Raw genomic sequence first — 26,621 nt, 5'->3', positions numbered from 1 at the left:
TATATATATATATATATATATATATATATATATATATATATATATATATATACACAACAACTTCACATGTTGTCTGGTAAGAAAAAGTTCAATTGCTTGTGGAAAAAATCCACAATAAGCTCATTTACACAAACAAGTTTAAGATGAAAACAATGTGTTCTTCTTGCTTCAACTCGGTTGGCTCACGAGGTTTGTCTAACTGACATTGCACACTACAATTTGGCGAAGGTTATAAGGAAACAAGATTTTTCTAAGTCTTTTTTGTGCAGATCTCATTTGAATGAGAATTTGATGAGTTGATCTGCCAATGCGCGCGTGCGTGTGTGTCTATAACAGGCCACCCAACTCCTAAGTTCAAAATCAATACTAATTTTTAATGTCATCAAAATAACACCATCCATGAATCAAATTAAGGATGTGACTATAACAGGCCACCCAACCCGACCGATTGTGCTACCTATCACTTGGTCACAGACAAAAAGAGATGGATAGACCACCGTCCATCTCGATTGTGTGGTTCAGATAGATGATGGAAAGGGCACTATCTGTGCAGTACGGTAGGTGGTAAACTTCTTCCAAAATTGAATATCTTGATCTGTTTTTTCTACTTAACTCCACATGTGGGTTCATTTGAATCTGTTTACTCTAATCTAATCTGTTTGAATTACCTTTGATTCATCTACAGGGGCCCCACATGCTATTCAATTTCTTATTATTTTTTAAAACAACGTAAGAAATTTTTTTAAAAATAGGTCTACGTTGATTGAATAACACAACCCCATGTAGGACACTTGTCGTGCGATGCGCGTGATCTAGTTTGAAGGTTTTGGCATTTTCTATGGTACCTGCTTTATTGTCGATACAGGTACGAGTATTGTACTAATGCACTGACTAATATGGTGTATTAACTCACTCGCACATGTACCTCAGCCAATTTCTTATTTTTTATTTAGAAAGTTATTTAAAAATAATCTTAAGTAATTTTGAAAAGTTAGAACTTGATCCGCACAATATGACAATGTGTAAAGATACGATACGTATCGGTCGATACAAGTTAATTTGATGTGACATTGACAACACTACTTTACACCTTACTTCACATTGTGTCGTCATTTTAGGGCATGTTGCTGGGGCTCACTTAGGGTTTCATCTCACTAGGGAAGGAGGGGTTGTGAGCGGGCAGTGGTCCTATATTAAAGTTGGAAAAGAAGATGAGATGCTTATGAATGGTGCTGCCTGCCCTTTCTGGCGAAATTTAACAAGAAATCCGAATCTGACCACTTAATGTGCTTGTTGTTGTTGTTGTTGTTGTTATTGCTGTTGTTGCTACTTGAAAGAAAGATTTGAGTGAATTTTTGACCAAAGAACTTAAAAGTGACTCTAGATCCGGGGTCCCATCCCTGCCAATAACTGATCCCAAAGGAATGGTTTCTTTATCCAATGATTTAAATCCATGTTTGAACTGTCAGTAGCTTTTTGTATAGATGGATAGATCTGCCACCCTTTTATGGAGCACTATATGATGCATTGCATCAGGTAAAGTGTTTAATTATACTATAATGCATTGGGTGGTTGTGATTGGATGGAGCTCAGAAACATCGAATACTTCAAAAAACACACACACACACACACACACATATATATATATATATATATATATTAAGAAAACGTTCAATTACTTGTGGAAAAAATAAGCTCATTTACACAAACCAGTTTAATACGAAACCAAGGTGTTCATCTTGCTTCAACTCGTTTGGCTCACGAGGTCTGCCTATAACTACAATTTGGCGAAGGTTATAAGAAAACAAGATTTTTCTAAGTCTTTTTTGTGCAGATCTCATTTGAATGAGAATTTGATGAGTTGATCTGCCAATGCGCATGTGTGTGTGTGAGAGAGAGAGTGAGTGAGTGAGAGAGAGAGTAATTAATACTCCTTCTACCTATAGTTTTCATGACAAGATGGGTCTTCATAATTAAGCATCATGGCAGTACACCATTTATGCATTTTATGTTCATGATGAGACTTGAAACATAGAAAAAAAATTTCAACATATATGCATACATATATTTATATATAAACATACAAAAATGTCTATTCAAGGCTTATATATACGTATATACACACTAGCCAGAACTCCACCTATGTTTTGGAACCGTTTTGGTGAAAGAGAGGCTAATCCAATATGAAGAGGAATATTATATTTTTCTTGGATATAGATTAGGTTCGCTCATGGTTAGACCTGGGCTTGGTTTCTTTTGTGAAATGTATGTCAGATTCTAAGCTTTGGATTGGAACTGATCTCTTTTTCAGAGGATTGGTAACGTAGAAACGTAGTGAAATACTTCATAATTGCTTGCAGCTGTGCTCAATTGGTGTGGATGATGACATTCAAAACTTGAACCCTAAGGCGCAATTAACTCACAAAAATCCATTGAACCAATGGATGTCATAGAAAGTAAAATAAGTACAAAGCAGATGGAACTGTACACTATTTAAAGCAAGGTTGGTAGCAAAAAGATATTCGCAATTGTAGAACAAAAACTATGGCAAACTCGCACTAAGCTTGCAGAATTTTCATATATTCACATCAGGGTAGTGGCGGAGCCACATGGTAGCTAGTGTGGGCAGTTGCCCACACCAACCTCACAAACTTTAGTTATTTTTATGTTAATAATTTCATATATTTGGTTGTTTATATACATAGGTGCCCCTTAAAACATTAGGACTACTGAACTAGTGCCTCCACCAGCCAAAATTTCTGGCTCCGCTAATGCATCAGGGGCAGAGGAAGGTGCGGGCTAAATGTGGGCAATTGTCCTCACAAACCCAAAAAGGTTCCTATTTTCAGATTGATGTTTCAGAGCAATTTTTCATATTCACATATTGGTGCTTTAAAATTTTAAAATTTTATACCTAGTACCCCTTAGCTAGAATTCTTTTGTCTCTGCCCTTCTTTCACATTGTTTTAGCGTTAATTTGTTTCTTTGTTAAATTAACCTTGAGTTATATCATATGAATTCAGGACAAATCTTTATCCATATAAGAGTGCCAAACACCTTACCAATGAAAGGTCAAGAGGACAAAAGAATATATGTTGATAACATTTTGTATGGTCTCATGACCGTCTGTAAAGCAATTAACAAATTAGTCTATGTTGCAAATAAAGTAGACTACTTTATATATTTTGTTGAGACAAGTGGGAGAAAATATATAATTATATCTTTATATGGTAGCATAAGTTGATGATTGATTGTTGACAAGGTATCCCACAGAAATGATTAATAAACAAAAAAAGAAGGTAGATTCAATTCTCATGTTGAACATGAATGAAGCATCTCATATGCTTGGTACAAGAATCACTAGAGACAAGAGACTTGGGTCACTGTGTTTGAGTCAAGAAAGGTACCTGGACTACATTGTAAAGATGTTCAATTTGGGACTTAATAAAGCCAAGTTGTCACCTACTATGAAAGATGTGAAAATGGAGCCAAAATACCCCAAAGAATGAGAAAGATAAATTATATGTTCCTTAAACCCCAAGCAAGAGATTAAAATATATTGTACTCATTGTATTAGATTAGACAAGAGCTTTGACCAGTTAATTTAGCAGGTAAATTCTTGAGTAATCATGGTTTTTCAGCCTGAAAAGAGGTGAGAATAATCTTTGTTTGTCACACAGTGAATCAAACAGAACTCTACGATGATTTGAGTTCCATGAGTTAAAAGTTATTGGCCATGAGTTAAATTATCAGTCGCATTTTACTCTGCCCAGCGAATTGACTTAGTAGAACTTTTACTGATGTTTTTTTTTTACTGTTGAAAATTTGTATTTCCTGTGATCCTACACGGTATATATTTTTTGTTAATGAGATTTGTTTATTGATCATGGAGAAATTGGAATGTTTCATTTAACACTCAAACAACAAATATATGCATGGGAAATTGAAATAAAATCTGTAAGCTGGTCTCAATTTTCAGGCAAACGAGATTATTAAGACCCACCACCCAGAAAAGAGTTTGAAACCCAAAGAAACAAACCAAAATTTCCCCGTGTTCTTAGGCTGCATTGATATTAGCATTGGCTGCAGTTTGTCCTTTTAACTTAGGTTTTGTGCAGTGGCGGAGCCAGAAATTTTTGGTTATGGAGCACTGTTATAGAAATTATCATTTCTGAATGGGCACAACATATATAAAGAAGTAAATAATTGTAAGAAATCTGTGTAACAATATGTAAAAATAAATAAAAGTTTTGTTGCTGGCGTGGGCAACTGCCCACACCAGCCTATATCCGTTGCTGGTACTTGTCACTACTACTTAAGATGAAAAGACATAGCGTCCACAAGAATCAAAGTATAAATGTGTCTCTTCATGCGCCCCTAACCTCATAAACTAGACGTAGTTTATAATGTCAAAAGAGTATACTAGTCTAAGGAAAGCATAAGCTAATTGCTCTAAAATAAGAATATTGAATCAAATATCAATATGTTCATACGTTGGCAGAATGACTTGATGTAATGATGAAATCATGTGGTTAAGATATTCACAAAGGTAACAACTTTCTTTCTATCATATTTTAAAGCCATAATCCTTCTAAATTTTAACCATAATCACCTAAAAGCAACTATCTAATCTTATATTAAAGTTAAGTATTTAATGAAACAAAGCTTTGCATCCCTAAATAGGGATATGCCACTAAGAAGACGGATTCTTCTCTTCCCAACCACCGCACTGGAATTAGTTGCTTTTGGCGAGAATTTTCTTGCTTAAATTTTAAGTGACAAAGATGCCTGGTGAAGGCTTTCTGAATCATCTCATGAGGTCTATAGCTAATTCCTTACCATTGCAAGGTCACATTGTAGACAGAAAAGTTCGTTATCATTCACATAAAATTTAGTTTATTCTATATACATGAGACAAGGCACGGTCCTCTTCCTCTCTTTCTTTTGAAAAAAGTAAAACTATCCTCATGGTAGGAGACTAGAATGAGCTTGTTTAGTTAAAGGCAGAGCCCGAGCGACATGTCAACTTGTGCAAGCAGTTGCTGCATTTCTAGCTCCGCCACTGGCCAATATTGTAACCTCGCTTGATTAGAGTGTCTATCTGCTTTAGCTTATAGAAGGAGTAGATGCCCATAAAAAAACAAATCAACAACCGATCTCTCGGACAAGGGGTTGGTGCAACATTTGGCGTGAGGACTGGTAGGCAGTCAGTTCTTGTTTCGAAACCCTAGGCGGTCAACTCTCTGCGTTATAAAAGGGGGTTATTGACATGTCAGTTGAAGCATAGTGGGGGTGACACCCTGAGGCCTTGCATCATAGGTAGATGAAAGTTGGGTGGGAGGTTCAGCTCTTTTTTGAACAGTAAAATGAAATACTCTTCTTGCTCGCACAAAACCAGTTTCTCAGCAGCCATGGAGCTGTTACACTTACTGAATCACAGATATTTTAGTTTACCTCTACCCAGTTTTGAAGGCTATTGAGTCCAAACCCCTAGCCAAGTGGAGAATAATTCTCAAAAAAGAAAGTGTAGTAAACGTATCAATGGGCAGGGTTCGGGTCTCAAACATGCTTCCCCTAGGTCAGATCTACTTGACTTCTTGAACTCAAAATTTGGTTCGAGTCGGTAGTAAACAGGCACGGAGCCAAGGTAGGGCCCCCCGCATGGGCCCTGGCCCAACCTCAAAAAAAAATTTAAAAAAAAAATTACATGTAAATTTTAGAAAATTTCACTTGTTCTATATAAAAATTTTGAAAAATGATATTTCGACCCAAGTCAAAATTTAGAAATTTTAATTTGGCCCACTTATGAAAAAAAATTTTAGCTCCGCCCCTGGTAGCGGAGATGCATGAGAGACAGCCATCAAAAAGTTCATTGGAAAGACTCAAAATTACATCATAAAGATTCAAAAATACATGCAAAGCCCACATCGGACCTGAGTGTGACTCGAGTGCCCCTCGGCCAAAAAAATCATGGCTCAGCTACTGGTCCTAGTAGATCAAGATCCCACATAAAGAATGAAGTAAGAAATTGGATCTTTGTTGGGATTTCAAAGCATGGGGTCCCATTAAAGCACACAAGACTCGGATCCAGTTTGTAACCAAACCCATTTTCTCTAGAACTACAATCTAAACAGATCTGAGATCGGGTTAGGTATCCAGCAAACCCAATTTATTACATTTATGAAAACAAATAGAGATACCATCTTATTTGATCTCTTTATTAAAAAAAAGAAACAATACAGTGTCCAACTCCAATCCCCCAGACTTCAGGTCTTTCTTTAGCCTTTCCCTTTTATATTTAATAAGGTTTAAAGAAGCAAAAAAGGCTTCTTTGGTTGTCACTGTATTAATGAAGTGATGCCTCCATGTGATGCCTCATTATCTTTATAATTATAAAATACAAAGATGGCAAGTACAAGTATGTCAACTTCTGGATTAGCAGTGGGAAGTACCAACAAGTAGGAGAAGGGCAGAGGAGCAAGTACAGACTACAGAGTGCTATGAACAAGCAGAGCAAAAAGTCTAGTACCTTCATTGGAACTAAAAAAAAATGAGAATCTCATCAACTGCTTAAAGATAATTGTGATTTTTGTTATTTGGTAAGATCCAGTGATATCAGATTAAGCCTGAATCAGCTTGAATGGTCCGATTCGAACCGAGCTGGTGGTCGCAAACCGATTCGATTTGCTGTTGATGCAAGACTGCCTTAAGTCAGTTTTTTCATCAAGATTAGTTTGCCGGTTTTAACTTAATTGTTTGTATTTATTTGTGTCAAACATGCTGTTTGTTTAGTATTGTTTTCCGATCTGTAACCAATGCCGGAATCAGCGATTTTCCAAGAAAAGTTTTTTTCAAGCTCGATTTGGGTTCATTTGGTAACATTAACATATCGTCCTATGAATTTACCCCAAAAAAGCAGGGCACATGTTCCATGAACCTATGTTATTATTCGGCATATTCATAAGATAGTAACAATGTATTATTGTACCAAACGGCCTCTTAGGCAGATGTGAATCTGAAATTTGGATTATCTTTTTTAAACCAAATTCAAGGCCAACTAGAATCTCTAAGGATATAAGGGCAGAGCCAATGGAGGGTCCGGTCCGCATGGGCCCTGGCCCCCACTTTAATTTTTTTAAAAAAAATTACATGTAAATTTTAAAAAATGTTATTTGTCCTATATAACAATTTTGAAAAATGAGATTTCGGCGTTTAAAAACTTTAATTCGGCCCTCTCATGAAAAATTTCTGGCTTTGTTCCTGCCCGGATACCTGCAAATAATCAGTTTTAAGTTTTGGTAGTATTCAGGTTTAGAATGAATCGGACCCTTTGGCCACATCCATTTTTCAGAGATCATGTCTGGATTCGGGTGAATAATTTGGTTGCAGGCCCGAAGTGAGATCCATTTGACCAGATCCTGTAAGGGAAAACTGATCCGAAGCATCAGAGGACTCGGATGAGCATGCCCTCACGTGATCAAATAGAGATCTAAATTAGAGATCCAATAAAGATCCCACTCGATTATTAGTGAAAAAATCGGATCTTACCCAATACTGGATCTATATTTGGTTTCCCAAATTCAAGTCCAATTTGGACAGATATTCATATAAGAAGTGAAGGACTAGAGCAGCGATATTCAACACTTCACCTGAAATATAATATTTTATTTATCTTTAAAAATAAAATACAAACAAGTTTTTTGTAATTATAATGTTCAAAAAGATTAATAAATCAAATAATTAAAAACTGTTAGACTGCTAAATAATTTTTTTATGTCAACTTCAACGCTACCAAATGCCATCACTTGCCTTTTTTTTTTTAATATATGATGAGAGAGATACGTAGGTGATATGATTGAATATTCGGTGGAAAGAGAGATGAAACTTATTTTGAGTTTGTTTGTTTTATTGGAAACATTTTTTTTTATTCAGGTTTAAAAAAATCCATTGTTTTTTTTTTATTTTTGCATTTTCACTATTTTTATTTACCGATTGCTTTCTAAAATATGAGCGCATGTGTGGATTCATATAAAACATTTTATTATGTTTAATACTATGAAATATTTTCAGCTAAAATTAATTGCGTAAATGTGATATATACGTAAAAATAAGAAAATCAAAATTTATCGATATGATCCAGACTTAATTCTTAGTTTGCAGAATTTGATATACACATAAAACGTTCAGACATTCGTATTCGAATATGAATAACGAAAAATGCATACTATATCGCAATCTAGCTTCTAAATTGACTATATGAATCTGATTTGAATCCAACTTTTAAATTTACACTTGAATCTGAATTCAATTTTTTTAATGCACCACTAAATCCAAACCACATCATAGCATGTTAGCAGGGTGTTTGACGGCCTTGAATTTTGATTCTAAAATTAAAATTCTACCTCAAATCAAACTAGAATTGAAATCAAAATTCCAATTCTAATTTCCTTTTGTATTTGATAGTTTGGAAATTCCAGAATTTAAAACTTTAATAACATGTGCCCCAAGGAGAAAAAAAAAAATTGTATTCATAATTCCATCCCCTATAATAAATACAATTCCCGAATCTTGATTCGAGAATGAATCTATAGGTCCAAAATAAAATTTCTATGTTTGATGACACAATTCCCATTTCATGAAAAATGAAAATTTTAATTTTAGAATTATATATATATATATATATATATATATATATATATATATGTGCGCGCACCTATGACTGCCTATGTTTTTGTTTATATGTATATATATTTATATTTATAAAAGCCAAAAGTGAAGGGCATGCAGCTCTAATCATTGGAGGCTTCTTTTTTGTGACCCCATTTGTGGGTCATGCTTATGCTGACAATGACCCAACTTCCACACTTAGACAATCATTTTATCTAACAGCAAGGTGGCCCAGCAAGTCCACACTATGATTCAGCCCAATCAATTTCTCTCCAAAAAAAAATCCCAATCAACCAAGAAATTGATGTTCCAACCTATGGTTATAGCCTTAGAATAAGTGAGTAATTATCCATCAAATATACAATCAAAGGCCAGCGTGGGCACTGTGTGGGCAAGTGTCTTCATAGACCAACAAAAAAATACTTGTTTTTACATTAATATTCTTTAAATTTAAAATATAAGGCTCCTTTTTTTATGTTTTCAAGAAACTTATTATAAAAAAAAAAAAAGGAAGGGGATAATTTCGTGCCAAATGTTGAATCTAACTACGTTCATTCATTGGCCTTCTTTACTTTAGTAATGAATTTTACCAAAGGACTCTTATGCTCATTTATTGCAAGAGAATTGACACTTGGGTCGCTTTCAAACTAGATTAGCTGCTCGGGTCGAGCACCGGAGTAAAGGAAACGCAGGCAAAGGGAGTGGGCGTTGCGGCTGGCAATTGCTTTCTTGGGCCCGGCAGCACATGGCGGCAGGAAAAAGAGGTCGCCTCGGATACTTGGAACTACTTTAACAAGAGCATGTCGTTCAGTAAAATATTTACAAAGTTAGAGAAACTCCTTTGATTTTGCTTTGACACTAGTTGGTTAGAGCTGCCGCGTGGCCAGTTTGAGCTCGACTCGACTCGTAAAACTTCGAGCTCATCATCATCGAGTTGAACTTCAAGAACGGGTTCAAGCTCGACTCGACCATACAACATTGAGCTCGAATTCGATTAAGCTTGTTTGAACAAGTTTGTTCTTCGCAAAAACTACTACTACTACTATTGTTGATCATCAAACAATTTATTGGTTGTCATACTTGCCCATTTATTCCTCCTCCCATGGCCGAAAACAAAGGGAAACCCTAGATAAGATGTCGACCAAGTAAGTCTGGGCATCGGGCTCAAGTACTAAATGGGAACCTTATACTCGGCCCTATCGGGCCCAAAAAAATTGGCTTGGGTAGGCCCAATGGGACTCGATTCAGTTTGCTGCCATCTGGCATCAAGATTTATGGGTATGGTCCGGGGTGTAAAATGAGTCCGAGCCAACTCGAACTCGCCTTTTGATTGAGCTCGGGATTGAGTTAATATTTGAGTTATAAACAAATCAAGTTCTAGTTATACGGCTTTGACTCATTTAAACACAACTTTATTGGTGTCTTTCCTGTTTATTAAGGCATATCAGTAATTTTAAAACCTTTTTATGATTTTCATTTTCATGTTCATTTAAAGAAAAAATGTGTAGATCAAGTGACATGAGCTTAGACGAGTTGACCTTAAGCCATTTGGATGTGGTTTTCCGAGTTGAGCTCGAGCCGAGCAATATGTGACTCGAAGTGGCCTAGCTCGTGTTCCACTTTGCTTGTTGTACATTCCGTGCGAATTTTATGTAGATGTAGAACATTGTTGGATATTAAAACCGTAAAATTAGTTATTGAGAATATCTATGGACCATCCTTAGTTATATGTATATATACATATAAGAAAGAATGTTAATGTAAAATGTTAAAATTTACAAGACTCGGGAAGATTATGCACATCAAACGTATACGTTCTAAGTTACAAAGTTTTAAGAATCAATGGTCTCTTTCTCATCATGTATGACTCAAGCTGCACATCGAACTTTCAACTTTCTTTTTCGTTATTATATTTCCATATATTTTGCATTTATTTATATGATTAGATTTATAAAAACTGCTTAAAATATTTAAAGGCATGTATAAGTGATATATTTAGGGAATATATTATGTTGCTTATATATATATATATATATATATATGTATGTGTGTGTATAGTAAACCTTGATAACTAACTATATTAGTAACTATCGTAAAACAATTTTTTTTCAATTGACATTTGGTAGAGAAAGAAAGAGTTGTTAAAGAGTTAACTTGAAGAGCAGTTTGCCTTAGATACATATATACACACACATTTAAATAATTGATTTTATTATCCCAAAGAGGTTGGTGCAACTTTTGATATAATATATGGGTGGGTAGGCGATCAGCCCGTGTTTTGAGTTATCAGGAAGTCAACTTTTTGTACTGTAAAAGAATAAAACATCAATATGTAAGTTGAAACGAATCAACGAAAAAACGCTTGGTATATTGGGGGATTGAAAGGATGAATTCGAGCTTCGGATCGTTTGTTGAGCAAGATGATGAAATACTCCCACTCATCCAAAAAATATTTTTTTCATTATTAAATAATAAACAACAAACATTTATAAAAGCAAGATAAAGATCATTTTTGAATTGTTTTAAATATTGTGTGTGTGTATATATATATATATATATATATATATAGAGAGAGAGAGAGAGAGAGAAGAATTTGATTTGTCACATTCTCTACAATTTGTTAATGTGAATTAAACTTTTCTTTTTAGTAGTGGAAAAGAAAGGGCCTACTTCAACGTACCATCAGCTAACCTTGATTTAAAAATTTGTCCCATAGCGTTATTACAAAAATGTTTTAAATAAATATCCAAAATATCTCCGTGCTTTTGTTTTGTTCTGTGAATTGAACTCTTAGCGTATTACAAAAATGCTCCCTATGCTACAGAGTTTGCAAAATGGCTCACAATCTTTTTGTTTTCTGCTAAATTACCTTCAGTAAAGGGATTTCCAAGGCCAACAACCATGTGCAAAATAAATAACTGATGGTTTTGGTTTTACAGTAGGACCTAGAAGCAAAAACTGAATAAAACAAGGGGCAAGCACAAAATCTTCTCTTCCTTGATATTAAACATGGAGCATCTAAAACTAAATGATGCTTCTAATAATATGAGATAATAAAGTTAAGGGTTTATGTTCAATAAAGAAACATAGTTATAAATAGCCTTTTTTTGGGTTAACGCAAGAATTTATGTTCAACTTAACACATATTTAATTGAACCAATGTGAAATATCACCCATATGGTAAAAACAATTTTCAGAAAACCTCACATTTCATAATCCTTATCCTCTGAGGTTTCAAAGATAAAAGTTCTATTTAATGCTTAGCTTTACAGGAAATCTGATAGGAACTTTACATTTCTAGTAGAAGATGGAGTTGGAAATAAGGACTATTTTCTGAAATAAATATATCTAACATTATTATCGCCTTAACTTTACTCTATAAGACAAAAAGGTTCCTGCTGCACATCGCATCAAAAGAAGAAAAACTATAACTCTACCTATGGCCTTGCCTGATTGAGTTCTTTTCTCAAAGCAAATAAAAAAAAACGATAAACAATAAAATTATGATATTCAACTTTTTTAATTCAAAATAAAAAAAAAGTGTCAATTTCACACTTTTCATAATAAAATAAAAGTATAATGAATTTCCTAAGTTTAACATTATCAAAATACTGATAAAGCTACGATTGGTATAGTAAAAAAGGCTCTTAGCAAGAAGAAATTAATGATCTTATGAGAAAAGTCTCGCAACTATTTACTCTCACACAGTAGAAATTAATTCAAGGTCCCAGTATGTCCATGAACATGAAAACATAAGTTTTCCTTAACGAAATAAAACAAAATATGATATGGACCGTGCGGATATTTCAAGCAAAATCGGTCGGTTATCAAGAAATTATAGAAAAAAAAAATCAACGAATTATAGTTTAGCTAAACAAACGCATATTGTTTTAACAACATCCGGAAGACCAGCTTAATCTGGTAATTAGATTCAACTAATGATCTTAAAACAAAAAACTGAACAGGTCAATATTACAGTTGCCGTGAACTGTACATTCCCGGTCAAAAACTCAACTGAATAATTTTTTTTTAAAATTTTTAAAATCATTATCATCGCAATTTGACCGGAAAGAAAGCGCCTGGTCCGGCGGATCCCAACCTGCCGTTAAGATAAACACCCCGCAAACTGTTGCACAAAAGACACAAATCTGTAAGCGCTTCCGAAACACCGGCTCGGGGCTAGGTCTCCTACCTTTTGTTAATAAAATGTCAAACGATAACCCCGAAAAATTCGAAATATAAGACTATGCTCAAGTCCTTGTCACACACATAATGTTCGCAAATATTAATGCTGATTTGACTGTATGACCTTACCATCCTGGTGTTGTTGCCAAAAGACAAAAACTCTCTTGATTTAAGCCAGTAGAAATTGTGTCATCTCCGACATTATTTTCACTCTTGTATGAGTGAGGACAAGGGTAGAAGCTTCGGCTCTCAGCCAAATGGTAGAATGAAATACTCTTCCTCATCTGGCGTAGTATAGTAAAAAGTTGATGACGACAGGCTAAGGCTCGGATTTTCAACTACAATTATTAGGTCATCATTTGTCATGCCCACATTTTTATACATGCCAACTTGGTAGATCTTACACAGAGTGAAGCAATTGGTTAATGATATATAATCTTGAAATACATGTCATCTAGCATTAGCATATCTAATGAAATATTATTCCTTCATATGAAAGTCTCATTAGTGCAAAGTGGAAACTTGTTCGCAATCACCATCAATCATAATACATGAAGCGAGAGCCAACTCAAGCAACCTATATATAAGAGAAGTATATTATATCATAAGGACTCATGAACTTACATAATTTATGCATGACATAATAAGAGATTTTTTTTTTTTTTTTTTTTGTAAATAAAGCATGAATTTTAAGGTCATCAACAGCTACCTTACACGAAGTTCTTGGTCAAAAGACACCTGACGATTTTTTCGATTATATAAACATGAAGTGCACTCTCCCCACATTCATGTGATACCATTATCCAGATCTGTTCTAAATTTGGTAAAATCCAGGGTTGATATGGAGGAGAATCCGAAAGAGAATCAATGAAGTACCGAGGTCAGAATCATAGTTTCGATTAAATAAATGGGTCCACCAGATTTTATTAAAAATTTATGAGAAACATGAGCTGACACTAGTTTATATTCAGATCTAAAATCCAAAAAACAAAAAGCATATAGAGAAATCATATTAATTTGAAAATTGTAGAAAAAATCGCATTCAACTTTTTGAAGAGAAAACGAAAATATCGTCAAATTTAGCGGCGCCAAATACGTAAGAAAGATTTGATCAAATGAAAGAAACGTTTGTTGGTAGTGTTTTTTTTTTAAAAAAAAAAACTTTTGATTTGAATTTTCTCCCTAGAAAAAAAAATCTGATCAAAATGTGGACATGAGAATGGACCACCCCATTTAAGAGGGTCCAATTAAGGGCATCATAGTCATCTGATTGTACAGTGGCAGCAGCGTAGAAAACTGAAACTATCGTGGCAGAATGCAATCCTTAGGTGGCAATAATAAACTCCCAATAACGACAAGTCCAACCTGTAAATTTTTGCAGGATTTAGAAATATGGAAAAACTGTCTGACAGATGGGTTGGTCTCTGCAATTATTTAACAATTATTTAATAATACAATTTTTTTTTTCTTCCCATTATCAGATTGATTTGAGCTCCTGCCCCTCTCTCTTTCTGTTATTTGCCTTTTTTCGATGATGGTGTTTGTTGTTGCAGAAGGAGAGAGAGGGTGGGAGAGTGAGAGAGATGGGGGTGGGGGAGTAATCATGGAGGAGATTCAAGTTCGGGGTTGGTTTATGTGAGTTTCCATCTGCAAAAGAATCTTGGGTAAGCATAGAGTCCAGATCTGTGTACTCTCCTTGCAAAAGAATCTGGATTTCTCTTTTCCTTTTTTCTTGGCTGCTCTTCCTTTGCATCTCTTGGATTTCCTTTACTTGAGCAGCAAAAGAGAGGAATGAAAGGAAAAATAGCTTTTCTCTGCTGTGGGTTTTCGTTGTAGATTTAAGAAATGAGTTTCCAACACTGAAACGAAAGTTGGTTTGCTTTAGATTGGCAGAAAATGGTGAGTTGAGCTTTTGGGGGGTTGTTTTCTGTGAGGTTTATAGCTTGCTTAGTCTCTGGAAGCTTTCTGTGTGTGTGGTTTTCTCTTTTTTGTTCTGAAGTTCTTTTGGGTGTTTATTTTGAGTTGATTTTCTTTGTGGGTATGTGTAAATGGAAGGTGTGTTTTTGCGGTAAGGGAAGAAGATGTTCTTTTTGGTTGTTTTTGATAGGATGCGGACATTAATTGCAGTAAATACTGGAACCATGGGGAGAAAGTGGAAACTAAGCTATGCAATTTTAACTACTTACCTTGGTTTGATATTGGCATATTTTTGGAGGAAATTGGCAGCCAAAAATGGTAGCATGGAAAGCTAGGGTTTTGATTGAATGGTCCTGAATCTTTGTGGCGCATGCGCCTCTGCAGTCTCTGTTTCTTGGGCAAAGGCCTTCTCTTTTTTTCTCCCTTTTGCCTTAAAATGGTAGTCTGTGGCTTTCTGTAAACGTTTGGGATCTTTCTTTTTCTTGCTACTTGCAGGGAAAGACTGAAATGGATGTGTATGAAGCTACGAGGATTGTGTACAGTAGAATTCAGAAGCTGGAGCCAGAAAATGTCTCCAAGATCGTGGGTTACCTGCTGTTGCAGGATCATGGCGACAGGGAGATGATCAGGTTGGCGTTCAGTCCGGACGGCCTGATACATTCTTTGATCAGCAAGGCCAAATTGGAACTGGGTTTGTCGGCCAAGCCGCCGGCCACCAGCCATGCACCGGCTGTTCCTTTCAGTCCTTCTTCCCGTTCCGATCTGCCTCTGCAGTTCACCCCATTCTCGCCGGCTTCCTCTAGGCCTTTTTCTTCTCCACCCACTTTTCCGGCTGTTTCTCCATATTGGGAGCCTCAGCATTTAGGTGACCCGCAGACTGTCCTCAATTTAGATTTCAGTCCCTCCTCAGCCTATGGTGAAAATCTTGGAGATGAGTTTGCTCTGCATAACCAGGCTCATTTTCTTGGGCTGGAAGATAGAACTGATCCCATAAACCTCGCCGGAGGTGATTTTCCGAACGAGCCTTTCTTCCCTGAATCTCCTCTAGGCAGCCTGACCTCAAGGACAAGCCGGAGATCTCCCAGCCTTCCTGAATTCCCTCTGAAACCATGCCTTTACTTCGCTAGGGGCTACTGTAAACACGGCACCAACTGCCGATTTTTCCATAGCCATTCCTTGCCGGACAACTTCACACATATCTTGAATGGTAGCCAAGCAGAACTCAGTAGTGAGGACCACATCTTCTCTCCCGGCACGCTCGAGCGGCTCGAGCTGGATCTTGCACAGCTTCTGCGAGCGAAACGGACTCCGGTCTCCATTGCCTCGCTGCCTCAGCTCTACTATGAGAGATATGGCAGGACGCTTCAAGCGGAAGGCTACCTCACAGAGAGCCAGAGACATGGAAAATCCGGCCACAGCCTGACGAAACTGCTCGCTCGGATGAAGTCCATCGTCGTTATCGAGCGGTAGAAAGGCTACAACCTTTCTTCTTTCTTCAGCTTTCTTGTTACTGTAACTTTCAAAAGCAATGGCTTACTGGATGTGTAAAGCTCTTCAATTTGCAGGCCTCATGGGCAGCATGTGGTCGTCTTAACAGAGGATGCACCAAGATATGCAGACTATAGAAGTGAAAGGAGTGATCCGGGCCAGATCGTCTCGGGATCTCGACAGATTTATCTTACTTTTCCAGCAGAAAGCACCTTCACAGAGGAAGATGTCTCCAACTATTTTAGGTATGTGCAATCTGTTTGGCAGCAAATAAAGAAATGCCTTGATGAAAATGGTTCTCTAATGCATTCGATCTTTCTTTTACTACTATGGAACCAGAAACTATGGTCCTGTCCAGGATGTGAGGATACCATGCCAGCAGAAGAGGATGTTTGGATTTGTTACTTTTGTGTACCCTGAAACTGTCAGGTTGATTCTAACTAAAGGAAATCCTCACTTTGTCTGCGGCGCCCGTGTTCTTGTCAAGCCTTACAGGGAGAAGCCGAGGCTTGTGGATAGGTACTAGTGTTTCTAGTTTTTGCAGCTTTAGGATAATGCTCAAAGCTTCAGGTTTATTGATGTTATAGTTTCTCTTATTCAGAAAGTACCCAGACAGGCTTGACTCGCCGGTGTATTACCCTTCACAGTTGCTGGAATTGGATCCTGCTTATCATTCAGGTAAGCAGAATTTGTTGCTTTTTTGCACCATGTGCATGTGAAGATTTTAATCTTTCTACTGGTGGCGTTTCTTCTTGGGTGGTGATATTTTTTAGTTGCAGTTGCAGGAATATGCGATAATTCTCAGTTGCTTAGGAAGCATTTGCTGGAAGAGCAAGAGCAGGCTCTTGAGATGGAAAGAATGCGTCTCTCTGATTTGCAGTTGACTCCCAAACCACTGAACAGTCACTATTTCAATCAGCCTTTGGAAGATGTGAAACACACGGAAGGTTTTCTTTTGTTCTTCTTTCTTCTGGTCTATTACTTTCAAGTTTCAACTTATTCTGCAATATCTCAGGTGCCATTGTTGTCTGCAGATCGCTTCAGCTATTTATTCGATGTCCTCAACAGTGGTTCAGCAAGTGAGGACGTAAACAGGCAGATGGACAACAATTACAATGATCAGGAGAGGTAAAGCAGAGGAAAACACAACGTACAATGAGTTGTTTGTGTATTTATTTGACACCAACCTGTTGTTCATGGTTCCTTCTTCTTCCTCCCCATGCAGTAGCCAAGGTCTTAATCTTCCCGAGAGTCCATTTGCATCTCCAATGGCCAACAGCATCCCCACAGCTATATAAAGAAGATACAGTGCAGAGTGTTTCAAGAGGAGGTACAATAGCAAAAGTGTTAGTCGTTTAGTGTTTATCAATACAAACAGTTTTTACACGTTACCAGGAAAAGCTTGACACACCTTTTCCTTTCAATGGATCTCATACCCAACCAAGAAAAAAGAAGAAGCTTCTTCTCCCTGTCAGTTTGGGGAGAACACCAAGAAATACAGAGAGTGATCATGTAACTAGATTCATAGTTTGGATTAGTTTCCATCCCCCCTCCCCCCTTGAAAGTTTAGTGTAACTACAGAATCAAAGAGCTCAAGAAAGGAAAAATTTAGAAGTGTGTATTTTATAGGTTTAGATGAAATCCCATAAGTAACAGATATGCAGGGATCATAGGAAGGCGAGCTGACTCTCTGCTGCTCAGGAAAAACAGAGGACAGTGATTACTTTGAAAAGGAGTAAATATATATACCAAGCATCTGAAAGGTTCATGTTTGTCCCACTTTGTTGCTAGTGTTCTGTGTGGAGATGAAATCAGAAAGTCAATCAATAAGAATGTATGAATTTGCAAGTCTACAAATGTACCTCTGATTAATCAAATAGAAAGAAAAAAGAGAAAGAGCTGCTGATCTTTTTCTTTTTCTTTGTTTTAATGAATCATATTTTTATATTATGCCAATTGATCATGGTGGAGCACTAAACTATGGTGTTGGGCTGTCTTCAAGATTGATTATACATTGTGTCATGCATGTTGTTGCTCTGATTTGTGGGATTCTCGATTTAAATTCACGTCAGCACCCCCTCTTTGGGATTTGCAATTTATATAAAAAGCAAGACCTTGGGTGTGCTCAAACCATAACCAAACAGGATCAATCCGGCCAAAGCAGCACTAGATTGTGTCGGATTCTATCAATCGACAATCTAAAAAGATTCAAAAAAAAAACAAAACTTTTGGGCTTGATGTGATCCTACAGTCTGCCTTGATGCAACATTTTGTGGGTCCATCACATCGCCTTGGGATGCACCCTGGCCTATGGATATCACTCTCCCTATCTCTATGAATCACTCTTCCTTATCTCAATATCATCTCTCTCTCTCTCTCTCTCTCTCTCTCTCTCTCTATATATATATATATATATATATATATATATATATATATATATATATGAAAACAGGAATAGGAGATTTGGGTCCTGGATCCGGATCGGGTGGGTCCGAGATCATATGGGGTGGGACCCGATGCACCTGGCTGGACGTGAGCTGGCTTTTGCCTGTCACCTCGGTCCACTTGCAAAGAAGCAGAGGGAAAGGGTTGTGGGGCCCACGCTTTTCCCCCCAACTAAGTCCACTGAACCAAACATTGCCTTCGTCTTTATGGCATTTATTTTATTTGGTGTATTATTTAATGTTCCTTACCTTTTTCTTTCTTTTTTTTTTTTACCGTTTCACTTTTTACCGTCGGTAAAGAGGCGGGGACGCCCTGACAATTTTGCTGCGCGAAGCCAAATGCAGGCGCAGCTCGCACGCCTATGCAACTCCCCTCGCTTATTCATGTTAATGAATTTCATCTAATTTGCTCAAGAAATTGGATCCGATCGGATTTGAAATTATATCTAGTTAGATTTGCATTTACATTTAAATAAATATCAAGTTCCAATATATACGATTTTTGAAAGTTGGTTCTTAAGATATTGTATATAAGTCGATTTTGGATTCAATTATAATTTTAAAAGATTTGCACTTGAATAAGAATATGAATACGCGAACATCCAATAAATCGGATATGCAAAAGCTACATCCAATTCAAATATAATCCATTAACATCCCTAATCATGTGGTTAAATCTTAATAATTAGGCAAAGGTCTCCCCATTTGCAAACTCTTGGCCAATTAGAATATGCATTTTGTGTAATTAATCCTTGCTTGCGCACATGCATGTGTGCACAGATAGACACACACACATACTCAACTGATGCATATATATATATATATATATACATACATATATATATATATATATATATATATATATATATATATATAGAGAGAGAGAGAGAGAGAGAGAGATGCTTTTAAAAATAATCTAATTGTTTGCTTTGCAATGTTTGGGCTAAAATGAAGTTCTGTCGCAATGGCTGAAAATTGGATGCAACAACAATGCTAGGAATAAGGATGTGATACTAATGAATATATGTACACGGCGCTCATTGGTAGGATCGCCTTCTTTTATTTTTTTGGTACTTTTAAAACTTAGGCTGCGTTTGATATGTAGGAAATGTAATCTTGGATCTTCTGATTCCGTCAAGAAATCAGGCATTCCATGGTTCGGAACATCAACAATTCCACTAAAACTAGTGAGTTTAATTGTGTTTGATACCTGTCGTTCTCTTATAACAAGTTGATTGGAAATCCTTTTTATATGAGACTCACTGAGTAAACAAACACAAGATGCCTTCCCCTCTTACGCCCTCACATATAAACTGCTTAGCTTTATAATAGAAAATAAAAAGATTTATATTGGATGTATTACATTATATATATATATATATATATATATATAAAGAAATAATCGTGCTCAGTTCGGGTCGGCCTGATGTTAACCTGAATCCGGATTCAAACTCGACGCGATTTCTTGTCCAGCCCGAGCGTAGGGGTTCGGATCTAGAAAGCTCGACGGCACCCGACCCGGTGCTCATTCTGTTGAACTTCGATTCCTTGTCAACAAGGCGACCGTCGAAGCCAAAAAGTAGGAGGAAAAGAGCGCGAAAACCTCTTGATGCAGGCTCTAAAACCCTCCGTTCGCTTACTCGCCGGAACCTTCTGCTCCGGCCAGCGCTGCTTCTTGTCCGCCCTCTCCTCCACCGATGGTACTCGCCGGAGACCGGACGGCCGTCCCGTCTCGATGCCCCCACGCGAGACCTTGGAGCCCTACGCCGACCTCTCAGACGTTGTCGAAGGGAACCCCAGGAACCTCGCGCCTTCACCGTGGCTGGCCCGAATCGTGGCCCTTCTCGATGGGTCGCCGGAAATGGAGCATCACCTTGATGAGTTCTGTCGGAATTTCCTAATTCGACTATCGCCGGAGTTTGTTTCCCACGTGCTCCGAAACCCTAGAGTCCAAAGTTCTTCGGCGATCGCCCTTCGATTCTTCGATTGGGCTAGGAATCAGAGGAATTTCTCTCCGGACCTCAATGCCTTCGTCTCCCTGATCGATTCCCTCTCCCGGTCCGGCAACGTGGATCTGGTCCGTGCCTTCGCGGAGGAAATGATGCCCGCGGTTTCAGCGATAGGCGCGAAACATGCGAACTCCCTACTCAAGAACTTCGCCGCTGCGGGGTTGGTGAAGGAGTTGCTTTGGTTGTGGCGGAAAATGAAGGAGAATAATATCGAGATCGATCTGCTGAGCTACAACTGCTTGATGGACGGATTGGTGAATGCGGGGTTCTATGAATCTGCGGCAAGGGTTTTCGATTCCATCATCGGTGGGGGGAGGATGTCGCCGGACGTAGTAAGCTACAATATCATCATCAAGGGTTTCTGCAGATGGGGGAAGACTCAGGAAGCTGCAGCTCAACTCAAAGAGATGGAGGAGAAGGGGATCGTCCCTGACAAAATCACGTATCTAACTTTGATTCAATCATTTTATTCCGTAGGCGAATTTGATTCGTGCTTAGGGCTCTATCATGAAATGCAGGAAAAGGGCGTAGAGATTCCGCCTCATGCCTACACTCTGGTGATCACCAGTCTCTGTAAGAATGGCAAACCCCACGAAGCTCTTCGGGTATTCGACTCCATGGCTTTGAAGAATTGTGCTGCCAATGTGGCTATATATACTGCTCTAATAGACGGATTTGCAAAGATGGGGAACGAATCAAAGGCTGTGACGTTCTTCAATCGGATGAAAGCCGAAGGGTTCGAGCCCGATGCAGTAGTGTTCAGTGTGATGGTGAATCTATTGTGCAAGGTTGGGAAGGTAGACGAAGCTCTGGAATGGTATGAGAATTGCAAGGAGTCAGGCGTTGCGATTAACTCCGTGTTCTTCACTTCCTTGATTGATGGATTGGGGAAGGCAGGACGGATCAATGAAGCCGATAGGGTGTTTGGAGAGATGGGGATCATAGGCTGTGCAAGGGATTCATATTGTTACAATGCAATGATGGACGGTTTTGTGAAGGCTGGGAAGGTTGAGAGGGCTATTGCTCTTTTCAAGGAGATGGAGAAAGAGGGGTGTGAACAAACGGTTTACAGTTTTACTATCATGATCGATGGGTTGTTTAAAGAGCACAGAAATGAGGAGGCTTTGAAGGTGTGGGAACAGATGATTGATAAGGGAATCACTCCCAATGCAGCTTGTTTCAGGGCTTTGTCCCTTGGGCTCTGCATGGCAGGAAAGGTATCAAGAGCATGCAAGATATTAGATGACCTTGCTCCAATGGGCATTCTGCCTGACGGTGCTTATGCAGACATGATTGGTGTGTTGTGTAGGGTGGGAAGAGTGGATCATGCTTGTAAATTGGCCGATGGGATTGTGGATAGAGAGCGGGAGATACCAGGTAAGGTGCGGACTGTGTTGCTTAACGCGTTGAGGAAGGCGGGGAATGCAGACTTGGCCGTCAAACTGTTGCACAGCAAGATCGGTATTGGGTACGATAGGATGGGGAGTGTCAAAAGAAGGGTCAAGTTCCAAAATCTTCTTCGTGGTTGATTTAATTGAACATCGAGATTAATCACATGACCAACGTTACTTAGCCCAACCTTGATTCGGTTTGGATTTTTGACACAGTTCAAGGCTGAAGAATGGGAGTAAAATGGTGAAATTATAATAATTTAATTGTGATAAACTTTAAGTCCTTAACAATGATTACGGTAGTGGTAGCATCCAAGAGTTGGACCAACCAAGAGGGCGAATCTATGTGAGCAGGTCCTGTTCGCCACTTTGAACAGTAGCGAAGTGAGAGATTGATGGAATCTCAAAAAACCTTCCTCTTCTTTGACTGAGTTCAAGCTTTTCTTGGTCTCAAAGGATGCATGTGTGCTCTTGACTTCCTGCCGTTGAAAGTACTTCTGTGGATCTTTGTCTCTGCAAGCTCGGAACCACCAACCTGGTGCCGTCATTCCATCCTCTTTTCTCCAACGGCGCCTATCCTCATATGCCTTAAATCACCGTCTCGGCACATACTTCCTGCGTTCCACCAGGCATTGTAAATCCCTTTCTTTGCTAAGAATAGGAAAGAGGACAGAAGCATATTATATATCAAGGTATTCAGATTGCCAGAACGACGCCTAATGATTTATTGAAAAAATATTACACTAAGACAGACGATAGGACTTGGGGAACAATGTCAAGTGGGATGCAAGGAATATGAAGTGGTAATAGAAGCAACAAATTTTATAAAAAGGAAGTGTTTTTCGTGATGAGAATAGTCTAACATATTGAAATTTGAATAGGCAGTGCTTCTGTTCAGCTGGAAGCTGGAACTTGAGGGGTTTTCAAGCCTGAACTGTTCATCAGCATCTGAAGGAAGCCAATGGAGGGCTCTTTTTTCATGTCTTCTTGCAGCTCAACATATTCTCTAGAACATCAACTTATGTTTGGTTTCTTGCTTTATGGCTTCATGCATATATGCTTGTTACTGTGCGCACATCTGGGCATGCGTCTGCATGCATGTATGCTTGTATATGTCTGAAGCAGCTTGTGGTTAGTCTGCAATATACGATCGAAGTTCGGATGCTCCAGCTCAGCTCAGCTGATTGAACAGCCCTGTGCTCATGTCCGCATACGTGCTTTGTGTATGTAGAAAGAAGTCTACTTTTTATTAGTTGAGTGGTAAGTGCACGAGAAGTGACAGGATGGAAACAAATGTCAATAAATGAGCAAACAAACAGGCCCTTCAGAATTCTACGGCCCGTAATGCATATGGTTTAAAACTGAGGCTGCCTGGAGTTGAGATCAAAATGGCAAAAACTGAGCTCATCGACAAGTATGGTGGGAGGCCAAAGGGGACGATCACAGAAGCACTGTCTTCGTTCATCACCAAATTCTTCCACCAGGCAAGTACCAATGGAATGACCCTGCTGACCTGGTAATAAGGTCCTAGCTATAGAAAGGGACAGAACAGAGCGCTGAAATTAATGGCGTGGCCGTCTAAATAGATTTCTTATTTGATATTATATTGTTGGTGACATGATTTGGCTTCTTTTGGATGAAATTCTGGTTCAGTTTTTTTGTTTCCTTCCCTGAGAAGGCCAAAGTATGTGTAAAGACAATAAAAACTTATAGTGGGCGTATGAAGTCAGGGTATGTAATCCAAGCTATACTTGTTCCAAAGCTTAACACCACTTGCCAGGCAGTGGCTTCAGGAGATATCTATCAAGTTTCATTTGGAGGTTCTTCAAGTGGGTTAACGGAACTCTTCTCCTTATATGTCAATCTTTGTGGATTTATAGATTGCTTCTTTCGGCCATCTCACTGTTTCCTTGTGCTGTATGTGCATGTGAAAATTCTTCTTGGTTCTTCATAAGCTTAATTGCATCAAGGATCTCCCTTTTTTTCTTTCAAACACTCTCAATTTGGTGGAATTACTCTTTGAAATACTGAAAATGCCCACTTTAATATTGTAAAGACTTGTACTTTTAAGAGATTTGCTTGATGCGCATTTTTCTTTTCTTCAGTCTGAGTTTTGACTTCTGAGAAATTGATGCCGTATGGTAACCTTGACCAGTCCATGACGATTGACGGCAAATCTGTTTAGTTGGTTGTGACAGGAGCAAAACATATAGACATTCATGCACTAATTTCATATATGGTCCAACAGGTTTACGTGAAAAATGTATTTAGGCATGTGATTCTGTGGGTTCTTAGTGAGTTGCAAGGAGTCCTGTATCACTGTATGAATGATCCCCTGCCCTGGGAATGTACTTTCTCAGTTCTCTTCTTTCAGGACGCTGATCTGCTTGTCCACGTTAAGGAGCATGTTCTTGTACCTGAGCACTAAGTGTTTACGTCTGAATAAAAGACATTGCTCGAGAGATATACCACTCAAAGAGACAGGTATTTGATGCACTTTAATCTGTTCCATTGGTTCATGATGTGCTAGAGCAATGGTTTTTTTCCTGGTCCTATGGAGTTAGTAGTTGGCTATTTTATAGCTGCAGATGTCTAATGAATCTTTTAGGCATTCAATAAGTATTAAACATGCATGGATAATAGATAGAGTTGTTACTTCTCTACACTGATTTGTCTGTGACATATGGTGTTTCTAGGACGTGGATGCATACTGGTAATGCATATGGTGCATTCAAATGCTTTTGTATTTGAAGATCCTTAGTGTATATTACTCATCATACCTGTCAGGCGACTGTGTTCAAAATTAAGGTAATTTTGATTCTCAACTATTAGCAGTAATTTGTGCAAACTTGCCGACGTCTATCATGTGAAAATAAGTGTTGAAGGTCGCAAGTAGCATCTAGCTGAATGTCAAATTGCAGAGAGAAAAGGAATATGGAACAGTCTTTCCAGCAATGTTAATATCGAACCAGATCAAACACTCACAGCAAGCAAAGATACGGAGAGAAGCATGGTGTTCACTCTTTTATTCCACTAGTTGGTCAAATCTTGTATTTAAGCTGAAATGCTGGACTTCTTGTTACTAACTTGCTGCAGTAAACACATGAAGATTAGTGATTCAGTGATATGATTGTATTGAAACATACACGCAGCCTGTTGAATATGTGATTGTCAGATTCCCATACTTATAGTTGTTTATTCCAGTTCTTTCTAAGCCACATACATATGTACAGGGGCGGGACCAACGGGCCCGCATGGGCCCTGGCCCACTTCAATTATTTTTATAAAAAAATTTACATGTAAATTTTAGAAAAATATACTTGTTTTATATAAAAATTTTGAAAAATGATCTTTCAACGTGTGTCAAAATTTAAAAACTTTAATTCCGCTGCCCATGAAAAATTTATGGCTCCGCCTCTGCATGTATATGCTTGTTTTTTCGAGTATATATATATATATATATGTGTGTGTGTACTGAACCTTATATACTTTAGTTGTTTATCCCTATAAATTCCTTATAGCAACATACATGCAAACACACTTTCTCATATAGGCATAAGATACGTGAGAGCTCTTTCTCTCTCTCTCTCTCTCTATATATATATATATATATAAAAAGGAAAATTGAATGGTGACTCTGACTTTTCAGAGGTCACCCAGTTATCTATCTATGGTTGTTTGATTTAACATGATAGACAAAAAAGAGAAAATAAAGAGAAAAAGGTGATGGACATTTTCATCATTTAGTATTAGTTCACATTTTTTCTCTTTGTTTTCTTCTCAACTATCTATCTGTTTCAAATGGACGACCTCAGTTAGATGGCTGAATACTCCGGATAGCCAGTGTGATCACTTACTCATTTATACACTCATAATTTTTAAATTTCTAAAATGAAAGGAAGAAGGGGGGTTGGGGGTGGGGGCATGGCCTCTAACCCTGTGTGTATATATATATATATATATAGATACTTGTTTAGTTGCATATTCTAATTCCTTATAGCAACATACATATAAACATACTTTCTCATCTAAGGGAAAGATATGTGAGACCTGTGAAATGCTGTCGTGTCGTTTTCCTTCCCGTTTTTGTTTGATAATATGACTAATGTCCATTGGCTAGAATTGGAGATCCTCTTCTCCTTCCTGGAATTGCTTTTCTATTCCTTTACCTTCCCATCCTAATAATGAGACTAACATATGAGTGGATTTGCTGCCACTAACATGTTTGACTTTATACCAGCTGGTTGTTGCTACTAACTGGCTGCTGGAGGCAGCAGCATTTGTTGGCTTGAAGTGTGTTGTCTTTGACAAGAGGGGCATATGTTGCTGCTTCAGATTTTTCTGTCTTCTTAATAAACAAGAACTTCCGCAAGTTATCGATATGGATCCAGACACTAAATCAAATTCAGCAATCTTTGAACCTGATATCAGGTGTTTGTTGTAGCTATTAGATCACGTTTTTGGGTCTTCTGGCTCATTTCAATACAGTTTAAAAGTTGTTGAACTTAAAGACTTATTTA

The 26,621-nt window shown here is 37.9% G+C and overlaps 2 protein-coding genes across 5 annotated transcripts; both read left to right on the top strand.

The window, feature by feature from the left end:
• Positions 1-14,359: 14,359 nt before the first annotated feature.
• Positions 14,360-18,213, top strand: LOC116257894 (zinc finger CCCH domain-containing protein 18-like). Of its 4 annotated transcripts, none has more exons than XM_031634910.2 (8): positions 14,553-14,751; positions 15,265-16,235; positions 16,320-16,502; positions 16,597-16,776; positions 16,859-16,935; positions 17,037-17,204; positions 17,292-17,385; positions 17,483-18,213. In XM_031634910.2, the coding sequence occupies exons 1-8, from the start codon at positions 14,749-14,751 to the stop codon at positions 17,553-17,555; spliced, it is 1,749 nt and encodes a 582-aa protein (XP_031490770.1). In that variant the 5' UTR covers positions 14,553-14,748; the 3' UTR covers positions 17,556-18,213. The 4 variants fall into 4 exon arrangements, with proteins under 4 accessions (XP_031490769.1, XP_031490767.1, XP_031490770.1 ...); XM_031634911.2 differs by having other exon boundaries at positions 14,558-14,751; positions 16,335-16,502; XM_031634909.2 differs by lacking the exon at positions 14,553-14,751 and adding an exon at positions 14,360-14,516 and having other exon boundaries at positions 17,037-17,385.
• A 2,047-nt stretch (positions 18,214-20,260) lies between these two features.
• LOC116257645 (pentatricopeptide repeat-containing protein At1g03560, mitochondrial) lies at positions 20,261-24,205 on the top strand. The gene has a single exon (XM_050078865.1). It carries the CDS (start codon positions 20,311-20,313, stop codon positions 22,237-22,239), a length of 1,929 nt encoding a protein of 642 aa, XP_049934822.1. The 5' UTR covers positions 20,261-20,310; the 3' UTR covers positions 22,240-24,205.
• The last annotated feature ends 2,416 nt before the right edge of the window (positions 24,206-26,621 follow it).

The sequence above is a fragment of the Nymphaea colorata genome, chromosome 7 (assembly GCF_008831285.2).
Source record: "Nymphaea colorata isolate Beijing-Zhang1983 chromosome 7, ASM883128v2, whole genome shotgun sequence".
NCBI classification, from domain to species: Eukaryota; Viridiplantae; Streptophyta; class Magnoliopsida; order Nymphaeales; family Nymphaeaceae; genus Nymphaea; species Nymphaea colorata.
The sequence above is the reverse complement of the archived record's forward strand: the minus strand, read 5'-3'. Positions and strand labels throughout refer to the sequence as shown.